The 26,940-nt window shown below is 43.5% G+C and overlaps 2 protein-coding genes across 2 annotated transcripts in view; one reads left to right on the top strand and one right to left on the bottom strand.

The window, feature by feature from the left end:
• The window catches only part of LOC137661607 (ATPase family AAA domain-containing protein 2-like), a 34,464-nt gene extending 13,740 nt beyond the window's left edge, over positions 1-20,724 (bottom strand). Inside the window, 15 exon segments of the mRNA XM_068397213.1 lie at positions 710-1,024; positions 1,457-1,547; positions 3,186-3,345; positions 3,690-3,778; positions 4,417-4,591; positions 5,787-5,902; positions 6,122-6,230; positions 9,051-9,117; positions 11,388-11,603; positions 12,378-12,522; positions 12,593-12,732; positions 13,209-13,322; positions 17,054-17,126; positions 18,113-18,202; positions 20,668-20,724. Of these exon segments, the coding sequence (XP_068253314.1) occupies positions 710-1,024; positions 1,457-1,547; positions 3,186-3,345; positions 3,690-3,778; positions 4,417-4,591; positions 5,787-5,902; positions 6,122-6,230; positions 9,051-9,117; positions 11,388-11,603; positions 12,378-12,522; positions 12,593-12,732; positions 13,209-13,322; positions 17,054-17,126; positions 18,113-18,202; positions 20,668-20,724 (1,957 nt within the window).
• Positions 20,725-24,860: 4,136 nt separating this feature from the next.
• The window catches only part of INTS8 (integrator complex subunit 8), a 28,001-nt gene continuing 25,921 nt past the window's right edge, over positions 24,861-26,940 (top strand). Inside the window, exons 1-2 of the mRNA XM_068396214.1 lie at positions 24,861-25,082; positions 26,667-26,841. Of these exons, the coding sequence (XP_068252315.1) occupies positions 24,953-25,082; positions 26,667-26,841 (305 nt within the window). The 5' untranslated portion in view covers positions 24,861-24,952. The remainder of the gene's footprint in view (positions 25,083-26,666; positions 26,842-26,940) is intronic.

Here is a 26,940-nt window from a genome sequence, read left to right as displayed (position 1 = left end):
TAATACTGGTAAAATATTCTCCAGGGATTAGCATAAGAACTAACTATTCATGGATCTCCATTAATCAGCAGTGGAGGGAGTTTATCAATTTATTTGCTGTCACCAATAAACCCGATCAGGGCTGACGCAGTCAGGAGTGGGAGCTCACACATGTGATGCAAGCCAAGCCCCAAAGTATACGCTACTAGAACATTCTGATCTCACGCGCAAGTGTACGGCGTGATCCACAAACGTTTAAAATTAAGAGACTGCAGTGAAAAATCACGATAGCTAAAACAGGATTTAGCTTGACCCCCTTGTACTTGTATTGTGATTCTGACATTCTTCAGATGGGAATTAGAAGCATTCATGTAAAAACACCCTTCCCCCCCATCTAAACATTTATTTTGAGAGGTGCCTCATACATTAAACCTTAGATCCACCTCTACAAATGCTGAGCATGATGTTAGCTACTATCAGAAACAGGGTGCTGTAGTAGGGAACGCATAGTTCTCCACTGCTTATTGCAAGTCATTCACAGCTCCAATCCAGCACTTCAGTTTAGAATCCAGAATAAAAACTATGCACGATATGCCTGAAAAAGAGGCGTGCACAGGCATATTATCAAATTCTACTGTCGTTAAGGCTGAGAGGTTTGTGTGTGCTGATTGCACAAATCAGAAGTTTTTGCTTTAGCAGAATTTTGAAGAAGTGGACGTTACTGTTGTACCTTGCTGTTGGTCCTTCTTTAGTGCAAGCGCTGCGTGGGGAAATACTCTCCGCAAGGCTTGTAGAATTCTTCCTAGTGTATTTTCAAGCAGCGGTTTTGAAATAGGTGGTAGCGCTTGCCCAGGTGAAGCCACAGCCCTCTGTGAAGCTGGAACAGTCTTCTGCATAGCTATGACAAAATCCTGTGCTGTTACTTTAATGGAAGCAGTATCTAACTGCAGTTTCTTGCTACTTGTGTAGATCTGAGGATAGCGGCGGCGCAAAGCGCAGAGGACAGCTTCAGCACATAAGCCTTTAATATCAGCACCACAGTATCCTAATAACCAAAACAAGAATCAAATGTTACGTCAGTCTCAGGCAACACAGAGGTCAAGGCCAAGGCTTCCAAAGTGCAACAATGAAAGGCTTTGTATGCAGCCAAAAATTAACAAGTTAAGAGAGAATTTAAAGAGTTACTGCACTGCAAAGGAGTTTTGTTATGTGGCTCGCAGCCTGATATCCTGCGCTTACGAAGCAGCCTCCTAATCAAAGCTTTACTCCCGAGGAAGATGCCCAAAACCCATTCAATGTGCTGAGAGACAACAAGAAAATTAAAAGAAGCATCTAACTTTCTTTGGTCCCAAGGGGTGCCAGCTGCCTCACTGCCTCGCTCTGCAGCAAGACACAAGAGCTCGGGTACTGCCTGCTACAAGCTCAGATTCCTTAGGACTCAGTTACATACAGTAACTCACTTTGTTTTCAAGCTTACCAACACATTTTTCAGCTAGCTCCTCCAGCAACATGTCTGATGGCTTAGGGGTCCAGTCTCGTGTGTGAATCTTGAAAATCCCTTTTCTAGCCTGGAAACAAAATGGTTGCGTTTTAGTTTTTCCTAAGTTTTCTCTTAAAAAAAAACAAAAACAAAAACAAACCCCAACCAAACAAACAAAAAAACCCACAAAAACAAAAAACCCACAACACAAAACCCCAAAACCCCTCACATTAATACAAATACTTTTCTTATCTGCGAAACTTTTAAGTATTTTGAAGTTCACTTAATATGCTCTCTGCTTTTTCAAGCAGGAAATTTAACAATTCTCAACTTGTTCCATTAAACTCTTTCTGGGGGGCTGCAGTGAAATAAAAGGCATTTATAGCTTCCATAAAAAGTCAGTTTCCACAAGTATGAGACCTAATGGTCCTGAGGAAAAGACTGTAGTAAAAAACATTATCTGCAATCAGAGATTCTTGAGCAAAGAAAATTCTCTCAAATGTAGCAAAATTTCATGGTGACAGTCTCATTAGTTCAGCACATCTGCTTTTCTGCCAGTTCATTCCAGGAAAGCAGCCCTAGCACTACGTTTCAAATTGCTACAGTTACTCTAAAGAATAACAATTATGACTCAAAGACTGTCACTGATCCAGAAAATGTCAAACGTTGTCTCTCCTCGTCTCTCATCTTAGCAAGACTGTCATTTAAGTATTTCCAGGTACACAGATTAATTATGGCAGTTTCTAGAATTCTTCCACAGCAGGGAATCACGTACTAGATCTGTTTCACGGCACCTCCCCTCCTGTTTCTGAAAGCAGATTAAAACTGTAGGCAAATGTTTATACACTGTTTAGGGCACTTTTACTAGCCTTCAATCCAATACACATTTTATCCTTTTTCCAAAAGGTGTGAATAAAAGAAAAAGAAATATCAGTGATAGCCAGAGTAAAAAACACAAGAACAGGGTTCCAGTTTTGCACACTATCTTCCCCCTCCAATATTTTTTGGTTCCTGTACACCTGGTTTTCATTGCTTAGCTATTGCCATTGAACTCGAAGCTTCCCAAGCCCTGCACCTGGGCAGCGTACTTCACATCGCTGTTCAAGTCCCTGTTACTAAGTACCAGTAAAAACATCAGATCCCAAAATACTTATAGATATTCTCTCCCAGGACGCCCAGCCTGGGAACAATCCAACACAAGTACATCCACTATCCATTCATAAACCAACAACTGAGAGCAAGAGCACTTCAGGATGAACGTGCCTAAGGGGATTAAATAAGTAAGCAAACACGAACCGCTTTGGGAATGAAAAACCTTAATTTGCTCCAGCACCAGCCTTGAGAAAAGTTTTTGTCAGCAAAAAGAAATTCTTGCGTGCACACCATTTCTTTCATTTTCAAAATGAGGTAGCAGTAATTTATGGCTAATGCAGACTTTTCTCCTTAAACATTTCAATGGCTAGCAGCATGCCATTTTCTTGTCCGGTCCCAGTGAAACCAAACTAATCCTACAACTGACTACTTGTTGAAATCGTCTTAATCATATATATTCAGTACCAGATCTGCCCTCCACAGTACAGCACAGCCTCTCCAGATACCCGCTTCTGTCCAAGTTGTACAATACTGATTTTGACTTGAACTGCTCTGTGATATTGCACTGTTAGGTGGTTTTGTTATAAAGACGGACTTTGCCACATTAGCATTAACGCTGAGTTGAAGTTCTGACCTCTTCGTTTGGCAAGCTGAAGAGGAACTCTCGATCAAAGCGTCCAGGTCTTCGTAAAGCAGGATCTATAGAATCCAGTCTGTTGGTGGCTCTGATTACCACAATCTCTCCTCTGCTGCCTAAGCCGTCCATAAGTGCCAGAAGTGTGGATACAATAGAGCTAACAGGAAAATATAATTTTCATTCACTGGTTTAGTAAATTTTGTTACGTTCTACGTGAACTTCTCCAATGATCACTCAAAAAGGACAAGCTTTGACTGATGAGATGCTAAGCAGTGAAAGACTCATTTTAAGACATAAAAAAATAGATAAGGTAACACAGGCCTTGTGCTGATGACAGGCTTATGAATTGTTTTCAATTCTTGTTTAAAGATCATCTGAAATTTCGTAGCATTGAATTACTAGTTTTCAGGACAAATGAATGTGTCACATAAAGTTAAACAGGTTGTGCTCTTCTTTTCACAAAGATCAAGCAGCTCCTATGTAGATAAAAAAATGTGTTACCTATAACTTTGGTCTTGTTTACTGGACCGCGCAGGAGCAAGACCGTCTATCTCATCAAAGAAAATAATTGAAGGTCGCATCTGGTAGGCCTAGAATGATAACACAGGAATATTGACATAAGTAAACCAGCACTATTTTAAAGAGAAAAATGCGTGAAAAATGTTATCGTTGGAAAGTCACTGGAACTAGATTTTTCAGAACAGCACCAGGGACCTCTACTAATGGGGCTAATGGAGTAAGTGGCACGAGTAACAGAAGACAGCAGCCTCTGTCAACCCCCTGAGACTGGGGAACCGGAAACAAATCATACCAGTAGGTTTTACCGCTATTTGGCAACCACCGAGAACAGAGACGGGACTTAATTCAACTACAGGTTCTGGAAGCAAGCTTCCGTTATGAATTTAAATCTGATCTAAAGCCACCATCTCTTGCCTCTTGCAACCTTTTTTTGTGGCTGGGTTGTGGTTGGTTTTTTTTTGGGGGGGGGGGGTGGGGAGTGGTGTTTGCTTTGTGAGGTTTTTCTCATTTGTTTTATTAACCTTTCCCAATACATCTCAAGATTTCAAGCCCCTAAAAAACCCACTGAAAAGGGAAACACTGACAAACCCATTTCAGTGGCAGGAACTGACAAAACACAAAAAGGAGTGAGTTCTTCTTCTTAAAAATACTGACCACGGAAAATTACAGTTACAACTCAGACAGAACACACGGCACATTTCAACCTTACCTGATCAAATAATAAACGAAGCTGTTGCTCAGATTCCCCCAGCCATTTACTCAGGCAGTCAGCACCTTTTCTCGCAAAAAAGGCTATTCTCCTGTCACCTTAGCTACATGCATTAGCAAGTGCATGAGCAACTAGTGTCTTTCCAATCCCTGGTGGACCATAGAATAGACAGCCTCTGCAATTAAAAAAAGAAGATTCACATAAAAAAAAAAACATCACGGAAAAGTACCTATTATAACCCCCATCCCTAAAACACACAACTCTCCGAACCAAAACACTTCATGTAGAATACAGCAGTAACAGCTGATGTGGGAGAAAAGTCAAAACAGACGGAACTTTTGTGTTCCTACACAATTCAACAAGGCAGAAAATGAAATTAATAAAAAGAGAATAACGCAGACGTACAAAACCTCGAGGAAAGATCGTAGTGTCCCAGAAGGACACTTCCAAAACGGCTGACAAACTAACAGGGGTGTTTACAGCACAGCAAAGCCAAACAAGAACAAACTTCAGTGCAGAATCTGAGACTGGGCTAACTTATGAATCATCAGGTCATTCTTCAGTGATACACTGCATATTCATTCTTATTTGCACAAAAGGCAAGATTTGATAGTAAAGCATTTCATTCTCCCTTAAAAAGCTTTAAGTTACTGGATTTGGTGTCCCAGACCATCCATTGCTGATGAGAAATGAGGAGGAAGTCTAAAGCTGGGAGGATACTCTGCATTGCCAGATTAAATACAGCCATCAACTCGAAAAGCCAATACACTGCTGTTTCAAAAAGGATTTCAATGAATAAAGAAGCAAAACACTGAAAGATCTTCTTGTCATTATTTGTAATACTTTCAAAGTTACTGAAAGCAAGGAACTGAAAGTCGTATTTCAATATACCATGATGGAGTTTTGCTGACCAAAAATATATAAAGCTAACAAATCTCTAATAATTTCATTTCGTAATGCAGAACTACTTTAGTTGTCTAAGAAGTGGACAGATTCTTATTTTAGTCCAAGCACAACAAACATTGCAAGGTTCTAGTTGCAAGTCCTATCAATTGTAAAATTGATACTTGAGCACTGGAAAAAAAAAAAAAAAAGAGTCGGTGGGAGAGAGAACTGGACTTCCAAGCAACAAATTACAGTTGACTCCCAGTAGATGCTTCCTTCCTGCTTATTAACTAATCAAGTTGACTTGTACATCCTTTGAACATATATATATGCTATCCGTTTTTAAGAAATTACTTTACTACTGCCAAAAAACCCCATCACCACTGCTGAAAATTTTGAAGCACGGTAACATATTGATACCTCAGTTGAATATTCTCCTGAAAACGGGTGAGTTAGAACTTCTAGTTTTAAACAATGTCTGTTACCTTGAAGGCTGAATTTTGTATCTCTCAAAGACTTCTGAGTAAAGCAAGGGAAAAATGACCATCTCTTTTAAAGCTGAAATGTGGTCAGAAAGACCACCCACACCATCAAACGGTACCTAAAGATAAATTCAACAGAACACATTTTGTATGTTAAAGAAAGCTGCAACCTCGATAAGGTACCATCAGAAATTATACGCTAGCACACAGGAAATGTTCTGGGCAATTTTCAAACTGCTTGAGAGAAAACTGTAAACCCAGGGAGCTGTAGACAGCACGTTACTGAAAGCTTTCATAAACACTGGAAACATCTCACCGCCACAACTAAACATACTCACCGAACAATCGATTTGCACTGGATGAACATCAGCCAGACTTGCTCCAATTTTCGTTCGATCCTTGTCAATTCCCTTTAAGCCATCTTTCCCAAAGTTTAGCGGAAGACACCTGATTTGAATGAAGGAGAAAGAGAACGGTACTTTCTACCTTAAGATGCAGCTACAAGATTTTTGCTTTCATAATGATGGCAAGGGAATGCAGAAGACCTTATAAATGAGCATACACTTCCTAAGCAGTTAAATATTCATTCCAATTGTCTTACGTTTAATATCCATGAGTAAATAAAGGAAAATGGTCACTCCAGACATCAAACGGAGATAATTATTTTGACAACTCCTAGCACTTATGAATATCTGTGCCAGTCAACACAGCACATATATGAATGCAAGCTTCCAACAACGTATTCCTTACATGGAGACCATGAACCGACCTTGACTTGTGTGATGGAACAACCCCCCAAAACACACTGATGTCTTTCAAAGGTTTTTTGCTTCTATATTCAAAAAGTTACAGCCCAAGGGGATACTAATTTCAGTGTGGATTAACATTATAAAGGCCGCCCACCACTGCTGGTCCTTCCCAAGGACTTTGGGATGCATGTGCCAGAAGACACACATGTCTGAAAGACATCTGGCTCAAAACTTGTTTCTTACATTGTTAAAATGGTTTTTCTAGAGCATTTGTTAAGTAACAAAACCTCCGTCATTTCCTCATTTATAACATTTTATGTTATGCTGGTTTCCTTTCTGAATAAACTACTGTAAAGCACAGAGGCAGTAGAATTTTACATTAAAAATTACATAAAAGTGTTTGTCCCCCCATCCCCACCTCTTAAAAACTGGATTTTTAGATAGATTAAAAAAGAGATTAAAAATCAATTCTAAAAATCCCATTTTAGAGAGTCCAGTTACAGTCATCGGTACCAAAACATATGATTAAATAGTGTCACAATTTAGAAACTGTACAAGATGAAGAGGATAACACTTCACGGTCAGGCAGATGCAAACTCCTCCCAAGCAGATCTCTCCCTCCCCTATTCTCCATCTTCATTAACCTTGTTAAATGTCCGTCACGGCGACCCGCATGATTAATCACCCGGTATAAATCACCCGGTATGCTTTACCGGGTTCGGAGAAAGCACAACCGAGGTACGGTATCAATAAACTTAACTTTGACTTAATAAAGTCCAACAATGAGGCAACTTAGTGAGCAAGGAAGGGGGAGAGAGAGAGAGAGAAGTAACTAATAGGAAGAGAGGAAAAGAGAACAGTTGAGAGGGAAAGAATAGTCACCACCCTGGGTTCCACGGCGTCCCGCGGCGCCTTTGCTGATTCCGGGCAGTCGGCGGTGGGCGCGCGCGCGTAACGGCCTCTTTTATAGAGAATTTTTGCAGAGTCATGTGACACTGAGCCGCCAGTCACAGTTTGCACCACTCACAGGCGCGAGTGCGGGACAGGTCGGGTTCCCGCGCCGTAGGATTGGCCCATGCCAAGCTGTCACCTGGATGCATCTCTGTGGAGGGGGTGGAGGGCGGAGACGTCGCTCACCTCTACTCGGTGACTAACTTCTTGCCTCAGAAAATGTCGTCAAGGTCAGGTAGTTCTGTACCCCACAAGATGGTGCCTGAGCATGTGGGATAGGACAGTTTCTGAGACAATGCAGAAAAAAAAAAAGGGGGGGGACAAGGAACACATCCCCATACACGGTTTCAGCCACAGCCTCCATAATCACCTTATCAGTGACCACAAATACGGCATTTTTAAAAAATCTAATGACCCATAAAAAGTATAGTCTCCTCTCCCACTATTTGTTTTTTTAATACCTTCAGACTACCATGGCAAGAATCATACTATTAATCTGTAATTACCACCAATCCAAAAATGCTTGAAAGCATTATTCAGTAATATGACTGATAGTGATAGCTCTTATTTATCAGTAGTGCTAACCATACACGAACCTGTCAGTTCTGATACAAAAATCAGAGATCTCCCAACCCCTTGCTTTCTAACTTTCCTCACCGAAGTGGGAAGCGAGGTGTGGCTGGGTAAGGAGTCCGAAAGAAAACTCAATAACACCAGAGTGTGTTATTAAGCAGGCATTCTTTATTGCAGCACTGGGCAGCACTGGGGATTATCCACAGTGAGTGCTCCGCCGATTTTGCAGATTTTCAGAGATTATACACCATAAAGTTATACGTAGTCATAAGATTCCCAAGAACTCATTTGCATAGTCATGAGATTTCCCGGAACTCATTAATATATGTAAATGTCCGCTCCGCATGCGCAGTCGTTTTCTCTGGTGGTCATCAGGGGTCTTCAGATGAAGGCTTGTAGTCTTCCTCACTGTGTTTGCTGACTGACCCCTGCCTATGTCCTTCAAGGCAGCTGTTGCAACTCCCTTATCTTTAGGTTTCTGTGCCTCTGTTTTCCCAAGGCCAAGTTGTCTGAAGTGAAATACAGCCATCCTAATTAGAAACTATCTTTTCAAGGCCCAGTTGTCTGAAGTGAGATATACCCATCTAAATTAAAAAAAAAGGCTCTTCACAATTATGATGATTCTGCCAATGGTTACAAAGATCCTCTTTTCTTTCAAATAACTATTTACATAAGATGCAGTTATAGCCTGCTTTGGTTGTCAGCTTTTTGGGTCACCCTGAGACCAATTTCTCTAGCCTGTCTGTGGGTAACCTGTTCATGAGGTCCCTAGGGACACCTTTCTGACGCCCCAGAGACCATAAGGTGTTTCACCTATTTGGTATGTTTCTCCCACCAGGAGATCTAGGGGGAGGGAACCTTGTGCAGCTGCTGGGGGATTTTATCTCAATACGCCACAAGCCCTTTAATTCCGGTCTCGCCGACGAGGTGTTAACTGGGCCATATTTTTGCCCACAGTTAATCAATTCCTGAACTACTTCCCCCACGTCCCCACCTTTTTTTCCCTGGGTATAGCGATCCGGGGTTACAGCTCCGGTTAAAGCAGCTGTCACCCGTGCACTCTGAAGAAAGAAAAAAATCGGCAATAAGTTTTCCAATACACAAACGGTTTCACTATAAAACCCCAGTCCATAAGCAAGCTTCCACAGAAATCCTAATGCACAAACAGGTTTCACACAAGATCCTAGTTATCAAGCAATTTTCCACACAGAATTCAGATGCACAAGTTACACAATCCAGGCACACAAGCCACAAAGTTCTGATGAAGTTCTGGTCTACAAACACAACAAGCAGGGGGGGTAATCGTCTCAGGGAGGCGGCATGTAAATCTTCACAAGGCTCTGGTTAAACAGGGATTTTCGTCACACAACCCCCACCCCAGTCCCTGAGAAGCACACACAGAAAACCGAACTCCACACACAAGAACTGCCATCCCTTACGTCCCTGAGAGGTGAACACATAATACAGACACATGATACAGATCAGACCTATCCGGGGTACACAGGAGAAACGAGGCAAAGTTAAAGCAGACTAGAAGCGCAAGCCAAAGTTAAAGCAGGCGAAGGGCGCAAGCTGAAGTTTAAAGCGGGCTGGAGGGCGACACTGTCGCTTTAAGGGATCCTGCCAAGTACGCAAGTCCGCTGTAACACTTTTCACTCCTCGCCTATCTTCCAGTTTCAGGGGATATTGTTTTATCATAACAGGCCATGTTCTCTCTTTAAGTTTAACAACAAACCATTCTGCATTTTTAGCTTTTCCAAGCATTCCTGAGGCCTACACTCCTGGATATACCTGGTCCTTTATTTCGTGTATAATTTCTTCATCCCTAATTTGGGGTTCAGTGAGAGCCAAACTTAAAATTTCAATGTGACTCTTTTCTGGGATTTTAACTCAATTTCTCCATTTTTAAATTTTATCTCAGCATTCAATTGTTCTAATAAATCTCTTCTCAAAAGTGGTCTAGGAGCATCAGGCAGGTAGAGAAATCTATGAATTACTACACTTTACCCAATTTTGAATTCTAATGGTTTCAAAAGAAAGCTTTCTCAACCTGCCCAGCTGCTTCCACAATGTTAAACATTTTGTTTGCTTGTTGACAATAAGGTCTGATTCAATACTGAAAATGTGGCACCTGTATCTACTAGAAATTCTACAGTTTTCTCTCCTTTCCCTAGCTGCATTTTTACCAAGGGTTCTGCTAGGGAAGATTCCCCTCGTTCCAGTTAGTCAGCTCCTGTGTCAGTAATCAGTACCGATTTCAGTTTGAGACAATCCTTTTTCCAATGCCCCATCTGTTTACAATACACACACTGATCTTTTCGGAAGGGGTTGATTTCCCCTCGGTGGGGCACTTGCACTTCGTCTCACAGCGTTAGTGTTATTTCCTGGTAAGTTCCAGAGGGTCTCTGGCCCCTCGCGGTGCGCAGAGCAGCCGCTGCAGCACCGGCAGCCGCTGCGCCCTCACTCTCCCCCTCCGAGTCTCCCCATTCCCATACGCCTGCCATGCAGTCTCCAGCAATTTCTCTAAATCTCTCGCAGCCATTCCTTGCACTTTCTGTAGCTTTCTCCTAATATCACCTGCCGATTGTCCCAAAACCAGAGATCCACTGTTCCCGGCAGAATTCCAGCCAGAATCAGAGCCTGCACCTGGGTTCTGACCGCTTTCACAAACACCACATCCAACATTGCATCCACATCCTCCCAGTCAGGATCTTGGGTTTTCACAATTAGTTCAAATCCTTTAGCAACCTTTTCAGGATCATCCCGATAATTCCCCGCAGCATCTCCTTCTCTATCCCCTCCTCTAATCTTTCATGCTGTGCACCAACCTTTAAACACTTTTGTACAATGCTACAAGCCAAGCAAAATCCTTTTAACCTCCCATTTTTCTTTTTTTTTTCTTTTCTTTTTTTTTTTTCCCTATCACCAGGACCATAGGGTCCCGGGGTGCTAATTAATTCCACATTCCTTTTGCCACTCTGGGTGATTCCACAGAGTAAAGAACATATCTGCATAACCCACTTCATCCCATTTTCTTTCCCTTAACAAAGTATTGTAATCTAAAGTTCCGTTAACAGGCCATTTTCCTCCGTCGTATAACTTGTATAAAGGCCACCACTGATTGCAATATTTTATCAAAGTCTTACGGCTCACACTTCCTTCAGGTGGTCCCCCAATATCTTTCCAGTGAGTCAGAACACAGCCCAAAGGGCTCTTTTTCAAACCTCCACCCTGTTGGTTTCCCATTCAAAAATTTATAACACACAAAGACAGGGACTGGGGCCCAAACACTTACACACACACACACACAGAGACAACAATTAACAATTACTACAGCCACAGTATTTCAGGTTCCCACATTTATCAATCACTTTGTCCTTCTCCGGCTGTTTCTCTCGCAGGATAACAGAACCGCGGATCCAGACTCCGCACTCGCTTCGTACGTATTTGTACGTCTCACTCACACAATCATACAAGTTCAGATACAAAGTCAAGTTACAATAAACAAATTTTTCCTCTGAACATTCACTCGCCCCACCGACAAAACCTCGGGGAGACAAACAAAGGTACAGAGATCACAAAGTTAACAACAGCAGCTGCTACTCCCCAGATGACAAATGTCGACATAGGTTATTCAAAGATTTTCAAATACGCGTGTACCAAACATATACGTATTACTACGCATATGTAACCAAATGCCACCCGGCGGGGTTCTTACGAACCGCGACTTACGAGTAGCTCCAAATGACCAGTCCCAAAACAAAAACAGAAAGAATGCCTTTTCTTACCAGTGGTCCTCGTCTGTCCCCGCACGGATCAGCTGAATCAGAGAGTCCCTCCAGAGAAGTCTCCGGGGCCAGCCAAGGGAGTCTCCGACCCAGGGGTCCTGCAGCCGGACAGAGAGTCTCCTGCCTGGCTTGCCAAAACTGATACAAAAATCGGAGATCTCCAAACCCTCTTGCCTTCTAACTTTCCTCACTGAAGTGGGAAGCGAGGTGCGGCTGGGTAAGGAGTCCGAAAGAAAACTCAATAACACCAGAGTGTGTTATTAAGCAGGCATTCTTTATTGCAGCGCTGGGCAGCACTGGGGATTATCCACAGTGAGTGCTCCGCTGATTTTGCAGATTTTCAGAGATTATACACCATAAAGTTATACGTAGTCATAAGATTCCCAAGAACTCATTTGCATAGTCATGAGATTTCCCGGAACTCATTAATATATGTAAATGTCCGCTCCGCATGCGCAATCATTTTCTCTGGTGGTCGTCGGGGGTCTTCAGATGAAGGCTTGTAGTCTTCCTCAGTGCGTTCGCTGACTGACCCCTGCTTCTGCGCAAACTCAGTCTATGGATCACGTAGGTCATATAAGCTATGTCCTTCAAGGCAGCTGTTGCAACTCCCTTATCTTTAGGTTTCTGTGCCTCTGTTTTCCTAAGGCCCAGCTGTCTGAAGTGAGATATACCCATCTAAATTACAAAAAAGGCTCCCCTTTGTTTATTTATATAACTAGGTTAGTCGAATGTCTAAGGTATTTACAATGTCCTCCTTGTTCTTGGGGCCCCCAACCGTTTCAGTTCTTTTGCAGCAAGAGCCTTGTGACTGAGCACTTCTAAACGAATCTCTCTCTCTGAGAGGTGAAGACCGGCCCGAAAAATGTCTCTTAGGTTGTTTTGGTTCTGTTGAAAGCAAAGAATTTAGCATAATGGTACAAACGAGTTTAAGAGAAAGCAGGACAGTGAAAGAGGCAGAAAATGTGATGTTTCACCCAGCCCTAATTTCAAGGGAAGTTTCAAGTGATTTGGGGGTGGTGAGATTTATTTTTTAAATCACTGCACAGGAGAAGTGAAAACACACACACCTGCTTTTTAAGGAGAACTGAAAACCACAAGAGTAAGAGTAGCAAGTCTGTTTAATTACTATTCTTTCAAGGATACATGGGTCATTTTTGAAGTGAAAAACAACAATAAGTATGCCAAATGGCAAAGAAAGATAATGTGCATGGGATACATGCATTTAATAAAATTTACTTGCAGAATGAAGGTAAGAAATTGAAACAGAAGTTGAGTATGCGTACGTATTTTCATTAAATAAAAAAACCCCTCACTTATATGCCAGAAGTGAACTCTTAAGAGAAACTGTGCATATAACCTACTTTCCAACGGAGCTTGATAGCGCTGAACGGTTTTCCTCTGTCGGGAGGGGTAACGCTTTCGAGTGTCTTCACCATCATCATCTTCTTTCGCTTCACTTTCTTTTGATGAAACTACTGTATAGCGACATACCATCAAACTGTTTAAGTACTGTTGCAAATTATATTACATTCAAAATGCACTACACAGATGCTTATAGGTTTTACTATTACCTTCATGTTAATGACACAATAGATCTGAAAACCTGCAAAACCTTAAGACCAATTTATGCGAGACACATTCTAGAAATTACAAAACACAGGGAAGCATATATATATTGTCCTGTCCTCGCTGAAATTGCTGGGTGACTTCTCGTCAGTCTTAGTAACAACAATTCTGTCATCTGGCTTAACTAAGATGCAGCTCCTAGGAAAACCACTATTTCAGAAAGTCATTCCTTGTTAATTTGAGAAAGCATTTCACGGAAATGTGTTTAGTACTAATACTAAAATAATATAGTGGTCAGACTAAGCATGGTAATGTAGCTCCAAGTCCTCGTTCTGCCACAGATTACATAAGCAATAATTGCCAAGTCACAGGTTTGAACTGCCCCCATCAGAAAAATGTCACATGCATACAGTTTATGCCACTAGCTTCTGTAAAGTAACTTCAAGTTTTTTTCATGAAAGATGGCAAGAATGCAAAAAAAAACGTAATATAAATATCCAGCAGGGTCTCACATTACTAGCTGGACACCACGTAAGGAATATACATGCTCTGTTCACCCACCTGCTCACTAAAATGAAGTAAATCTTATTCCTTGGAAAGCACTACCCCCTTTTCTTACTTCCCCCTACAAGGTCACACTGCTTTCTGAATGCAAGTTACAAGATACATACACAGCACACGGAAAACTGAAAAATGATTTTGGCATCACTACCATCCCCATCCTTGGTACTCCAACAGTCCTGTCACAAAGGCATGATTTTCTCTGCTTTTCTGCTCCTCTAGTCCTTCCCTTTGCTCCACTCATCTTCTTTACACCAACACTGACACACTTCCCCCACTCCTTCCTGGCATGCTTTTCATTATAAAAGTATATTTTAGTTTTTTCCTAATTGAAAATTCCAGAGTTTTCACTTTGACCACAAATGAGTTGCCGCATACTCTTTGCTTACCATTCAACATACTATTTAACTCCTTTCTACGAGTCTCTCCTGCCCAACATGCTGAGATCCACACCCTTGAACCAAGCCATATAGTTCCTCCCTCTAGACTGCCCATGCCTTGTATTAAAGCTGCTCTTATTAAAGCCTTGAGCTGACGCTCTCCTAACTAGATCTCCAAATGATGAGCCAGCTGTGCTTCTCCCTTACCAGTCAAAAGCCCTTGGCACACCTGATCATGTTTCTTTTTGTTAGTGCCTTGCCCTACCTTGGTTTCTTTAGCTCAGCCACTGGCTGGACTCCTCCTGTGGCTCCAGGTGTTCTCTCGCTGCTCTGTGAGGAGATGTGATCACCGAGGTGCGCACCTGGGAGCCACAGGCTAGGTCTTAACTAACAACAGGCCACAGACTGTTCTCTGGCCTGTTCATGATTTGGAACAAGATCACCTCAGTGCTCATTAACACCTGGACATCTAGCCTGAACCTTTCTGTGAGTCTCCACTGCCAGCAGTCAAGTCTTACACGGTCTGTGTAACATGTACAAGATACTGCCCTCACTGGGTATTGCATACATCAGCTCTTATTCAAGTTCTGATGGTCAGACAGGCGATAAGGCGCAGGGCATAGCCAGTCAAGCATAGTGACCAGCGAACTATTTACACGTGAATGGTCCTTTTTCTCCCCTTGCCCCTCTCTATTTTCCCACTCTTGTTCCTCACAACATCACCTAAACCCCTCCCTTGTCCCGCCTTTGGTTCCTGCCCTAAAGATCCCATAATAAGGCCTGTGTGAACTGCTTTTCCCCTGCATCCCACAGTATGTCCCACCCCTAGGCAGTAACCCCTTCGTCCGAAAGGTGATCTGGAGTGCTGCCCCCCATCACTCATCCAGATGGGTTCCACACCTCGCCACCGGGCCTGAGGGCTCTGCTGGGACAGCCCTGGGAGGGACCCAGACAAGGGGGCCGTTCCTCCTTGATTTGAGTCCTTGATTCGCATCCCTGCCTGCTACTGTGCACACGCACCCCACCCCACCCCCTGTGCTCCTCTGGGCTTCTGCAGACAGGACTTTGGTGGGCTGATGGCCCTGGGAGTAGCCCGGCATGGTATTATTTGGGCTCCCCCTCCTGCCACTGTCTCTCTCAGCTCCGTTGTGGGTGGGCAGAGGAGGTCTACCACAAAACCTAAGACTGATCGGCTCAACTATCATCCTTTTCTGTCCTTAAGTACCGTCTCACCCCATTCTGTTCCATCCAGAAAGCTCCTACAAGGATCGTTGGACTGACTGCCTTAATCACAACTATCATTCTCCTTAAAACTTCAAAGTTTTTGCCCCTCACTTCAAACAGAAATATGGCCTTGTACGATTTAACCTTACTCCTCGTGTTATTTCCCACTGAGTACTGGGATGACAGCTCCTAATTACAGGCCCACACAGCAGCTTCCACTGACTACCTGCTAAACACAAAAATGAACAACACTATCTTCTCCCCTGCTGATCTTCACGCTCGGGAGGAGCTTTCCATTCACATCTGGCAGCCCACCTTACTTCCTGAAAATTCTCACTGTGCTGCTCAAAACTGAAAACTGTTGTGCCCCTGCTGTAGCGAGATCACTCTTTCTCCTTCTGAGTAATACCGTCCCTTTCTTTGTATTCCAACCTGTCCACAGCCATCTGCTGCCTTTTGTCTTGGAAGCATTTTGGAAAAGCACCATTTTTTTTTTTTTCTCTGGATACCTGTTGTCACGGTTTAAACCTGGGCCAGCTATTAAACCTGTGGCAGATGCTCTCTGTTATCCCCCCCCCCGCCCCTCCCTCCAAAGGAAAAGGGAAAGGCAAAAGGGAGAGAGACTTCCGGGTTGGAAAGTTAAAACAGTTTTAATAAACTATAATAATGGAAAAGAGTATAATAATAATAATAGAAATAATCAAATATATACAAATATATATACAAAACCAAGACTGAGCTCCCCTGAAGTCAGCCACGTCACCACTGGCACTGCAGGGCAGGCTCCGGGAAGGCCCAGGCTGGGCCTAGCGACGGTCGAGAGCTGGATTCAGGGATGCACGGATCGGGATCGGGGGCAGCAGGAAAACAAACGGAGTCCTCCTTGGACACCGGCCATAGCAGAAAGAGAGCGAGACCCTCGTGATCCCCCCGCTTTATACCGAGAATGACGTGTATGGGATGGAATACCCTCGTTGGTCAATTTTGGGTCACCTGCCCTGTCTGCTCCCCCCTGCAGCTGCGACCCCCCTTTGTCTCTTCACTCGTAAGCAGTGAGGAATTCAGCAGTGACCTTGGTTTCTCTAAGACTAAGTACAGCAAGAGCCTTACTGCACAACATCCCTACCGGTACCTCAGCGATAACTACAAACTTCAAGCTTTATCAGTCCTGGAAGCAGACACTGTCTGCAAAACATGTAGTTAGTTTCAGAAAGTGCAGTTACTTAGAGGAGACTTAGCTGAAAGTAAAAATTACTGAAAGGAAAATCGGCCTGGTTTAGGCCAAACCAGGACACCTGTTCTGCGCTCACTACAGTACAGCCCTAGAGTCTGTCACTAGGGCTCGTAATGTCAACAGCAATACAGATTCTTTTTAATAGATGAAAAATACTCAGTAGTTCAGCTCATCTCAACTGTTTAAGACAATGCTTTTGGCCTGAGCAGAGTAAAGAAAATTTAAAACAGAACTAGCCTACCTTGATTATCACCTATTTCTTCATCAGCTCTTTGGATTTCTTTCTTTCCTCGGGAGTACCTATCGAGGTTCTCCTAATTAAAAGAAACAAGAAAGATCAGTCACAAATATGCAGAAAACCTGACACGGGCATTATTTGGTGCCTATATAGTAACATTATCAAGGCACTCCATATACACAAAAGATTAAAGAGAGGTACGGGAGGAGAGAAAAGGAACATCGTTATGGCACCCAGGATTACTAACAAGAATTTCTTCTTTAAAATAGAGTTGAATACCTGTGATAGTTAAATACTTATCCAGATACAAAATCAAGTGCATCAATTAATCACAGGTTAATAATTCAAGAGTATGGCAGAACCCAGGGAAAAGCGATTCCTAGCAGACAAAAAAAATTTCATACGGGCATTTGAGAGATGATACACAAAGTACTATGGACAATTCTGGTTTCAATAAAAAAAAAAAAAGGAATTCAGATCTAAACAAAAAACTATGAAAGCAGGCTATGAAGATGTTTAAAAATGAAGTGGCTGTCTTTCAAAGGGACAGTAGAAGAACTTAATTTAATAGAGCAAATTAAGACAGAGGAAATATGATTGCTGTATATAATTTTAACACAAGCTCCTCTAGGGACAGAGGACTACTTAAGCTCACAGGCAAGGCTGGCACAAGAACAAACATAGATAAAGCATACATCAATGAATTCAGTTTTTAGGAAGATTTGTCTGTGAAAACCAAGCCCTGAACCAGCTGTTTGTAAAGTGTCCATTCAAAAATCATAAGGCAATTCAGAAAGCGTGGTAGAAGACAAGTATTTCAGCATATCACTGTTCTTTCATGTCTTCCAAAGAAGGTATTTCCTCCACCTTAGAGTATATCCATAGCACGACCATAACAGTAAGATGTTAAATTAGAATTAGAGAGCAAAACCAAATGTGATTTTAGACTACGCTATTCTTTGGATGAAGTCATTTCAGCTAAATTAAAACTACAACTAAATACTTTCCCTATGTGAAACACACTACTCGCATATAGAAATAGTAAAATAAATGAGTATCTACTTCTTCTGCGCCGTGGAACGCCCTAAGGTCTCGCGTCACTCGCCGTCTATGCGCCTTCTCCGTGTCATCCATTTTTTGCCAAGACTGCTTCTGCAGTACAAAGATAAAAAGTTGACATGTAGCAGCAAAGATTGGCAAGTACAAAAACATTTAAAGCAGTACACATAACCAGTATGACACTTCAATACACTATGCACAAAGCAAGAGTCATTGACACTTAGCCAAATTTTCAAACACTACTTAAAAATTACATCAAATGTTTACTTTTTTATAGAGAGATTTCAGAACAAGCGTTTGAGGATTTGCAAGCATACACTGTTCTCAGGTTTATTTTCCCCTCTCACTGAACACAGTAAAAACAAAAATCTGTTTTAGTAGGAGAAAAAGAATTCTGAAGATCATAGTAAGAGAACAGGAAGAAATTACGGCAGTTTTTAATAGCACTTAAGTTGCTCTGCATGATAGCATGAAGTCATTTTTAGTTCACAGCCTTCCTCAGATAACAGGTTGCTTATTCTGCCCTTAACTGTAATTTAAGTTTTGTGTTGGTTTTCCATGACTACGTATGCTGGAAAAAACATCCCACTGCTGCTAACACTTCACAAACCTTTCAGAAAACAATGTCAATTTGGGCTTCACAAAGAGAACTAAGCCATGGACAGACAGGCAAAAACACTAGGACTATTTCACTTCGTCTGTATCCAACTGTCCTCGGTATCTTAACTGAACCGAGCGTTATGAAAATATTTGTAAGCACAGAAGAAAAGTTAGTTAAAAACGAAGGTGCTTCTGATGCTAAGAAAATTGATTTAGAGGGCAAGTGAAATCTACCGAAAGTCACAACGTAAAGCAATCATTTTTTGTTCACAAGACAACACATAAACCCACCCAGCCCATACACAGAAGATGCTCTAGAACGAAGATCTCTCTGTGTCACGGTTTAAAGCTGGGCCAGCTATTAAACCTGTGGCAGATGCTCTCTGTTATCCCCCCCCCCGCCCCTCCCTCCAAAGGAAAAGGGAAAGGCAAAAGGGAGAGAGACTTCCGGGTTGGAAAGTTAAAACAGTTTTAATAAACTATAATAATGGAAAAGAGTATAATAATAATAATAGAAATAATCAAATATATACAAATATATATACAAAACCAAGACTGAGCTCCCCTGAAGTCAGCCACGTCACCACCGGCACTGCAGGGCAGGCTCCGGGAAGGCCCAGGCTGGGCCTAGTGACGGTCGAGAGCTGGATTCAGGGATGCACGGATCGGGATCGGGGGCAGCAGGAAAACAGACGGAGTCCTCCTTGGACACCGGCCATAGCAGAAAGAGAGCGAGACCCTCGTGATCCCCCCTCTTTATACCAAGAATGACGTGTATGGGATGGAATACCTTCGTTGGTCAATTTTGGGTCACCTGCCCTGTCTGCTCCCCCCTGCAGCTGCGACCCCCCTTTGTCTCTTCACTCATAAGCAGTGAGGAATTCAGCAGTGACCTTGGTTTCTCTAAGACTAAGTACAGCAAGAGCCTTACTGCACAACATCCCTACCGGTGCCTCAGCGATAACTACAAACTTCGAGCGTTATCAGTCCTGGAAGCAGACACTGTCTGCAAAACATGCAGTTAGTTTCAGAAAGTGCAGTTACTTAGAGGAGACTTAGTTGAAAGTAAAAATCACTGAAAGGAAAATCGGCCTGGTTTAGGCCAAACCAGGACACTCCGCAACTGGCAGTCCCAAAACGGAGACACCAGTGGCCAATTTAAAGATCGGCTGTGCCCAACTTCTTTACACATTGAGCACCTTTCAAATACATCCTCCCACACATACTCTCAAACCTGGAAGTCTTAAACAGCCACAAGCACCTATTTCCAAAAAAACTCCGGTTAAACAGCTTGGCTGCAAAGTACAAAGGCCCGTACCTTATATAAATCAATATATTAGCAATAATTTACAGGACATACTGGCACAGGCAGAGGAGGAGACCCTACCCGATCAACGGCAAAGGAACGTTAGCAGTGGCTGCTAACAACAGCCCGAATGTTCCAAGCTACACGACCCTGGTGGAACCGTTACTACGGAGGGCACCTGCCGCCCAGCCATTAGGACCACGACGTGACCGTATACATAGGGAAGACTCAGCCTAACCACTGAATACATATAGCTCCTGTTGACAGGAATACCGCCACCTTCCTCTGTTGTCAAAAGAAGGAGAAAGTTCCTAGCCAATATTATGCCGCAGAACAAAGGCTTGCTAATAAGGCTCACTTTAGTAGCTATGCAGGATAATGAAAAAAAAAAAACAAAAACAAGCAACTTTGCCAGTCTTGTGCAAGAGACCAAGCTGCAGCCTTCATTATAGTTCCACTTCAAAAATTTACTTCAACTTTAAGTGACAGTATCAGGACTGCAAAGCAGTACAGAGTAAGTTTCTGCTGACTGCTACAGTCAGGGAATCTGCTGTACTGTGATTCTGTGCCAGTAGTAATACTAGTCCTCCCCTGACTTGAATCTATTTATTTCTAACTTAAATGACAGGAGAGCCAGGTGAATCTGACTTACCAAGAGACTGCTCATCTCAGCTCCCTTTTGTTGCTCAGCAACACCACTAACCCTCATGCTCCATTTAGCAATGTGCCCTCCCACCACCCTAACGGCAGACTGTCCACGCCTCACCACCATCACCCATCTGGTGGTGTGCCCAGAGAGTGGTGGTGAATGGGGCAAAGTCCAACTGGCGGCCGGTCACTAGTGGTGTTCCCCAGGGCTCAGTTCTGGGGCCGGTGCTGTTCAATATCTTTATAGATGATCTAGACGTAGGGATTGAGATGTAGGGATCTCAGCAAATTTGCAGATGACACCAAGCTGGGTGGGAGTGTCGATCTGCTGGAGGGTAGGAAGGCCCTACAGAGGGATCTGGACAGGTTAGATAGATGGGCTGAGACCAACGGCATGAGGTTCAACAAGAATAAGTGCTGGGTCTTACACTTTGGCCACAACAACCCCATGCAGCTCTACAGGCTGGGGAAAGAGTGGTTAGAAAGCGGCTAAACATGAGCCAGCAGTGTGCCAGGTGGCCAAGAAGGCCAACGGCATCCTGGCCTCTATTAGGAATAGTGTAGCCAGCCGGTCTAGGGAACTGATCGTCCCTCTGTACTCAGCACTGGTGAGGCCGTACCTTGAGTACTGTGTCCAGTTCTGGGCCCCACACTTCAAGAAAGATGTTGAGGTGTTGGAGCGAGTCCAGAGGAGGGCGACCAAGCTGGTGAAGGGTCTGGAAGGTCTGTCCTACGAGGAATGGCTGAGGGAGCTGGGGTTGTTTAGCCTGGAGAAGAGGAGGCTCAGAGGTGACCTTATTGCAGTTTACAACTACCTGAAGGGAGGTTGCAGTGAAGTGGGAGTCGGCCTCTTCTCCCAGGCAACTAGCGATAGGACAAGAGGACACAGCCTCAAGCTTCGCCAGGGGAGGTTCAGGTTGGACATTAGGAAGAATTTCTTTTCAGAAATGGTTATTAGACATTGGAATGGGCTGCCCAGGGAGGTGGTGGAGTCACCATCTCTGGATGTGTTTAAGAAAAGACTGGACATGGCACTTAGTGCCATGGTCTAGTTGACAGGGTGGTGTAAGGGCAACGGTTGGACTCGATGATCCCTGAGGTGTCTTTCAACCTGGTTGATTCTGTGATTCTGTGAATGTTAATAGGTGCTTACAGAGTGCTTGAACGCTCTGAAGTGCTGAAGTTTTTGCAATTGTTTTCTACTCAGTGTCTGTTTTTGTTTTTGTTTTTTTAAATTACCAGTATGACATGATACTCAATGTTTGTTTTTTACTGAAGTCTTGATACTTCCTTTGATTTATGTTGTTTTCAAATTAGGTCTTTCATCACTGTTCACTATTTTACTTGGCATAAAAAATGCAAATGTAAATTATTTCTTTACCTAGAAGGAAGATTTTTATACTATCAGAACAAGTATAATTTACCCTGAAAATTGATTGAACAAAAACACCATGTGAATTGAATAAAACACTCTGCATTCATTCCATAAAATAATTTATATAGATTATACTAAAATAGCAATATTTACTAGAGAGATTTGGAGCAAAGAGTGAGTCACTCAGTATGAGCCACTCCTTCATGCCAAAGTCTCACATGTCTGGGCATTGATTTTCTTACAAAGACATAAAAAATAAATATTGTAGCTATATTAGCGTGAGCCACATCTTGCTTAATGTAAATTTTCCCTCCTTTTTGAAGATGTAGGGTCTTATAAGAAGCTACAAAATCCCTTACATCCAGGGATATTACATACGTTGTGCTGCACATGAAATCTGCTGAGCCCCACAGCGTCAGTAAGGCTACTGTTCTGAGTCTTGAACTCTGACAACATTTCCATTAAGTGCATATACCTTTTTATTGGTATTTATTAAGTTGCCTCTTCTGAACTTGATGTCAAGTAAAGCTTAGCATAATTATTAGTAAACTATCTCTTCCCAAAAAGACTAATTTGAACAATGTGCTACAAATAATGCTTGAGACAGGCAAACTATGATCTCCCAGAGGATTATTTTGTAATTCACATTCTGAAACTAAACATTTTACATATGGATGTGTCCTCGTTTAGCCTGCACCCAGGGCTAAACAATAAACAGTTTTTCTATCACCCAACATCCCTTCCCCAAATGAGGAAGGGAATTGGGAAAAGGAGAGAGACTTGTAGGTTGAAGTTAAACATTTAATGAAATAAAGAAATCAATATAAATGACAACACAAAAGAGACAAAACTATACTTATCTACAGAGCACTGGCAAGTTGCTCCAGGAATCACAATAGCTGGAAATGAGAAAGAGGGAGAAAAAGAAAGGAGAGCAAAAAGAGCCCCACCTCTTCTCAGCAAACCCTCTCTTTTATAGTGAACTTGATGTTAATGATATAGAATACACCTGTGGGCCAGCCAGGGTCATCTGCCCTGGATTGTACTGCTAAGGGCCTTGATCACCACCGATGGCCACAAACTGAAACCAAATCCCAATGAAACCAGGGCAGGATGCATTAAACAATAACTCAGGAAAGTCGAAGCAGTAGGGTTTTTTTTCCCCTCAAATAACCGAGGACACAAAGTAACACACATGACAGAAGATAAATTGCATTGTAGTCAGGACATGTAATGAACTTCTGTTCTCGTGGAAGATGAAAGAAGAAAGTTCTGCCTCCTTGGGTCACTTATAGCAAAATGCAGAATGTTTACGGCTGTCAGGTCACCGTCTAGCTACCTAGTTAGATGGACTGAGACTGAGAAAGGGCCACACACCAGGCACTAGTTTGATGCAGTATCCCCTGTTTTGCTTGCTGCAGAAGTTTGGGCTGTTGAGTAGATGAGTAGCAGTCCTGTAGGAAAGGAAAAACAGTCTAGTTGCTTACAGCAATGACTGGGGCAAAAGACATTTGCATTGTATGTCTACATTGAAAACTTGCTGTGCAGCCTTTGTGAACTCTACTCTTGGCAAAATATTTCAGAAATTCAGCCAAATTACTGAAATACTTATAAGCTTCTGCTAGTCATCCTGCTTCTCCCCCAGACATTGATATCCTAGGAACAGGGATATGTGAAAAGCTTGAGAAACAGATGGCTACCTGCAGCTTAGGGAGTGGCACAGACAGACATGGACTATGTAAATATGGACATCTCAGTAACAGTGGAAGTTACTGCTGAAAGGAAGTAGCTGATTCTGCCACTTGATTTGAATCTGCCCTTTTTCATGGGCCAAGGTCTTAATTTCTTTGCCTTTTCATAATGCACTAAGGTGTGCATGGGCAGGAGGAGGATGGCAGATCAGCCATTTTACCCTTGGCTGAGCTGCGGGGGCTGGCTCTGACCACTGAAGGGCCCAGCTCTGAGTACTCCCTTTTGCCCTCTTCTCTAGAAAACTGCTAGTCACCACAAATTAAAAAATCATAGAATCATTTTGGTTGGAAAGGACCTTTAAGACCATCAAGTCCAACCGTTAACCTAGCACTGCCAAGGCCACCACTAAACCATGTCCCTAAGCACCACATCTACACATCTTTTAAATACCTCCAGGGATGATGACTCCACCACTTCCCTGGGCAGCCTGTTCCAATGTTTGATAACCCTCTCGGTGAAGAAATTTTTCCTGATATCCAATCTAAACCTCCCCTGGTGCAACTTGAGGCCGTTTCCTCTTGTGCTATCATTTATTACCTGGGAGAAGAGACTTAACATCCTCCGCTACAACCTCCTTTCAGGTACTTGTAGACAGCAATAAGGCATCCCCTCAGCCTCCTTTTCTCCAGGCTAAACAACCCCAGCTCCCTCGGCTGCTCCTCATAAGACTTGTTGTCCAGACCCTTCACCAGCTTCGTTGCCCTTCTTTGGACTCGCTACAGCACCTCAATGTCTTCCTTGTGGCGAGGGACCCAAAGCTGAACACAGTACTCAAGTTGCAGCCTCACCGTATTATGTATACATTTATACATACACCATATACATTTATGTAAATAAAATGTATTTACCATTACTGAATTAAGCAGCAGCAGCGGAGGGGAAGGCAAGAGAGGTCACGCCCGGCAGCATTCCCGCGGCCTGCGGGCGGGGGCTGTGAAGGCGGGTGTCACGAGCACTGTTCCCGCCCCGCAGCGGTGGGCGGGGCATCAACCACAGCACCGCCCCCGCGCTGCCCCAGCGACCGGGGCTCCGCCCCCTTCCCCGCGCCAGGGGGCGGTGGCCGGCGGCCATCTTGTTGCCGCTGCCGCCTGCTCCAGGGGCGGGTGAGGGTTGGGCAGACTGCGGGTGCTTTGCGGGGCTGTTCTCGAGGCAGGCGGCAGCGATGAGCGCGGAAGCGGCGGATCGGGAAGCCGCCACCTCCAGCCGGCCTTGCACGCCGCCGCAGACCTCCTGGTTCGAGTTTCTGCTGGAGGAGGCGCTGCTGGAGCAGCACCTGCAGAAGCCCTCTCCCGGTGTGTGCGGAGCTGCCGTTGCTGGCGGCTGCCTCTCCTCAGCTGTGGGCGCGGCCTGGCGGCGCTCCCCGGCTCCTCACGGGCCGCGGGGAAGAAACGCTTGCTCGTTTCGTTGCGGGCCCCTTCCCTCGCCACTGCGGCCTGCAGCTCGGCCGCGGCCTCCGCCGTCCCGGGGCCTGATGCCGGCGCTGCCGCCCGCGCACCGGCGCCGCCTCCCCCCCGCTCTCCTCTGTCTCTGCCTTGCTCTCTCGCCTCAGGCTTCCCCTCGGGGAGGCGCCGCGGGACTTTGCTGCCCTGGCTCTGGTAACGCGGTGGCAAATAAGCCCCCGCCCGATACGCAGGTTTGGGCGCGGAGGAGGGTTCTGCTGCCGGGGGGGGCTGTGGGGTGGGAGGTGGCGGCGCGGAGGGCTCTGCTGCCTGGGGGCCTGTCCGAAATGGTGCTGGTGAAGTCGGGGTACAGGGGGTGAGACAGGGACGTGAGGCCCAGGGGGCGCGCAGCCAGGGCTGTGCAGCGTTAGTTACTGGAAACAATGTTTTTTTCTCGTTTTTACATTAAATTTGATAACTTAATTTCTCCATCTTTCCTGTGTGGTAGATCACTTTTCCCTTTGCATGTTTGAATTTTGTTTGGGGAAATGTTTCAAGTTGTTTTACAATGTGCTGTTTGTAAAAATCATTACAATTTGCAGCTGTTTTTCTCCTGTTAAAGTCTTGCTAGTGCCAGGAATTAGAGTCGTCTTAAAGGTTAAGTACTGAAACTGCTTTGTCTTCTTAGGCCTGGAATGAATAGAAACGTAGTCTGATGTGTTGTAAGCAAGTGGCCATATTTAAAGTAGCTGATCTTTTGATGATCGTAAGTGGGAATCATCTTTTTCAGTACCTGAATTCTACAAGCAGGTGGAGGAAACAGGAAAACCTGGGGCAGTATTGCCTCTACAAAAAGTAAATTTAAGCATAGTCAGACTGTATCTTTGTGCTTAGATCTTATACTGCTATTTTACAATTAAAATAATTATTAACACTAGTCTTATGTTTCACAACGTTCAGTGAGAGTGTAATAGTTATGATTTGGCTTCAGTTTTTCAAAACAGCTCAAAGGTACTGGAGTGACTGTCTTATCGTAAGGAAGAGATTTAAGGGATTGCTTTTTTTTTTTTTTAATCAGTCTAAAAGTATCTTCTGAATGTATTCGGAAGTACCAGCGGTTGCTTGTAAATATATTTTAAAATACAGAGGAGAATTACGAATAGGTATATAGTTTTACTACAGCTAACTTGTGATTTCAATAGGCAGTATTTATCTTCTGTACATGCAAGTACTGGAACTTAATTAGTACAAAATAGTGAAAATAAATAAAAGTATGAGAGTGTGGTTACCATGGTCAAGTAAACTTGAAGGTTAAACAAAGATATGTTACTAATCTGATTTAAGTCAACATAAGAAAGATACCCTTTGGGATTAGAATCTGCCAGATGACAATGTCAGCTGTATAAATGATAATGAAATAAGATCTTTGTTCGTAGCTGCAACAAGAAATTAATTGCTGGGCTTACAAAGAATCTGAAGAGTGACTGTTTTTTCCAGATCCACCACCTGTACAGCTGATTGTCCAGTTCTTGGAACAAGCTTCGAAACCATCAGTGAATGAACAGAACCAAGTCCAGCCACCACCTGATAACAAAAGAAACCGCATTTTAAAACTTCTTGCTCTTAAAGTTGCCGCTCATCTGAAGTGGGATTTGGATGTGTTAGAGAAAAGGTATGGTCTGTACATCTCCGTGCTGAAATTACTAAACTGAAGTGACTTGAGGTCTTTAACAAATGGAAATCCGTTTTGCTCCCTTTTCTGACAGCATCT

This window comes from Nyctibius grandis, chromosome 3 (assembly GCF_013368605.1).
Source record: "Nyctibius grandis isolate bNycGra1 chromosome 3, bNycGra1.pri, whole genome shotgun sequence".
NCBI lineage: Eukaryota > Metazoa > Chordata > Aves > Nyctibiiformes > Nyctibiidae > Nyctibius > Nyctibius grandis.
Note: the sequence above shows the minus strand (reverse complement) of the source record. Positions and strands in the feature narration are given on the sequence as shown.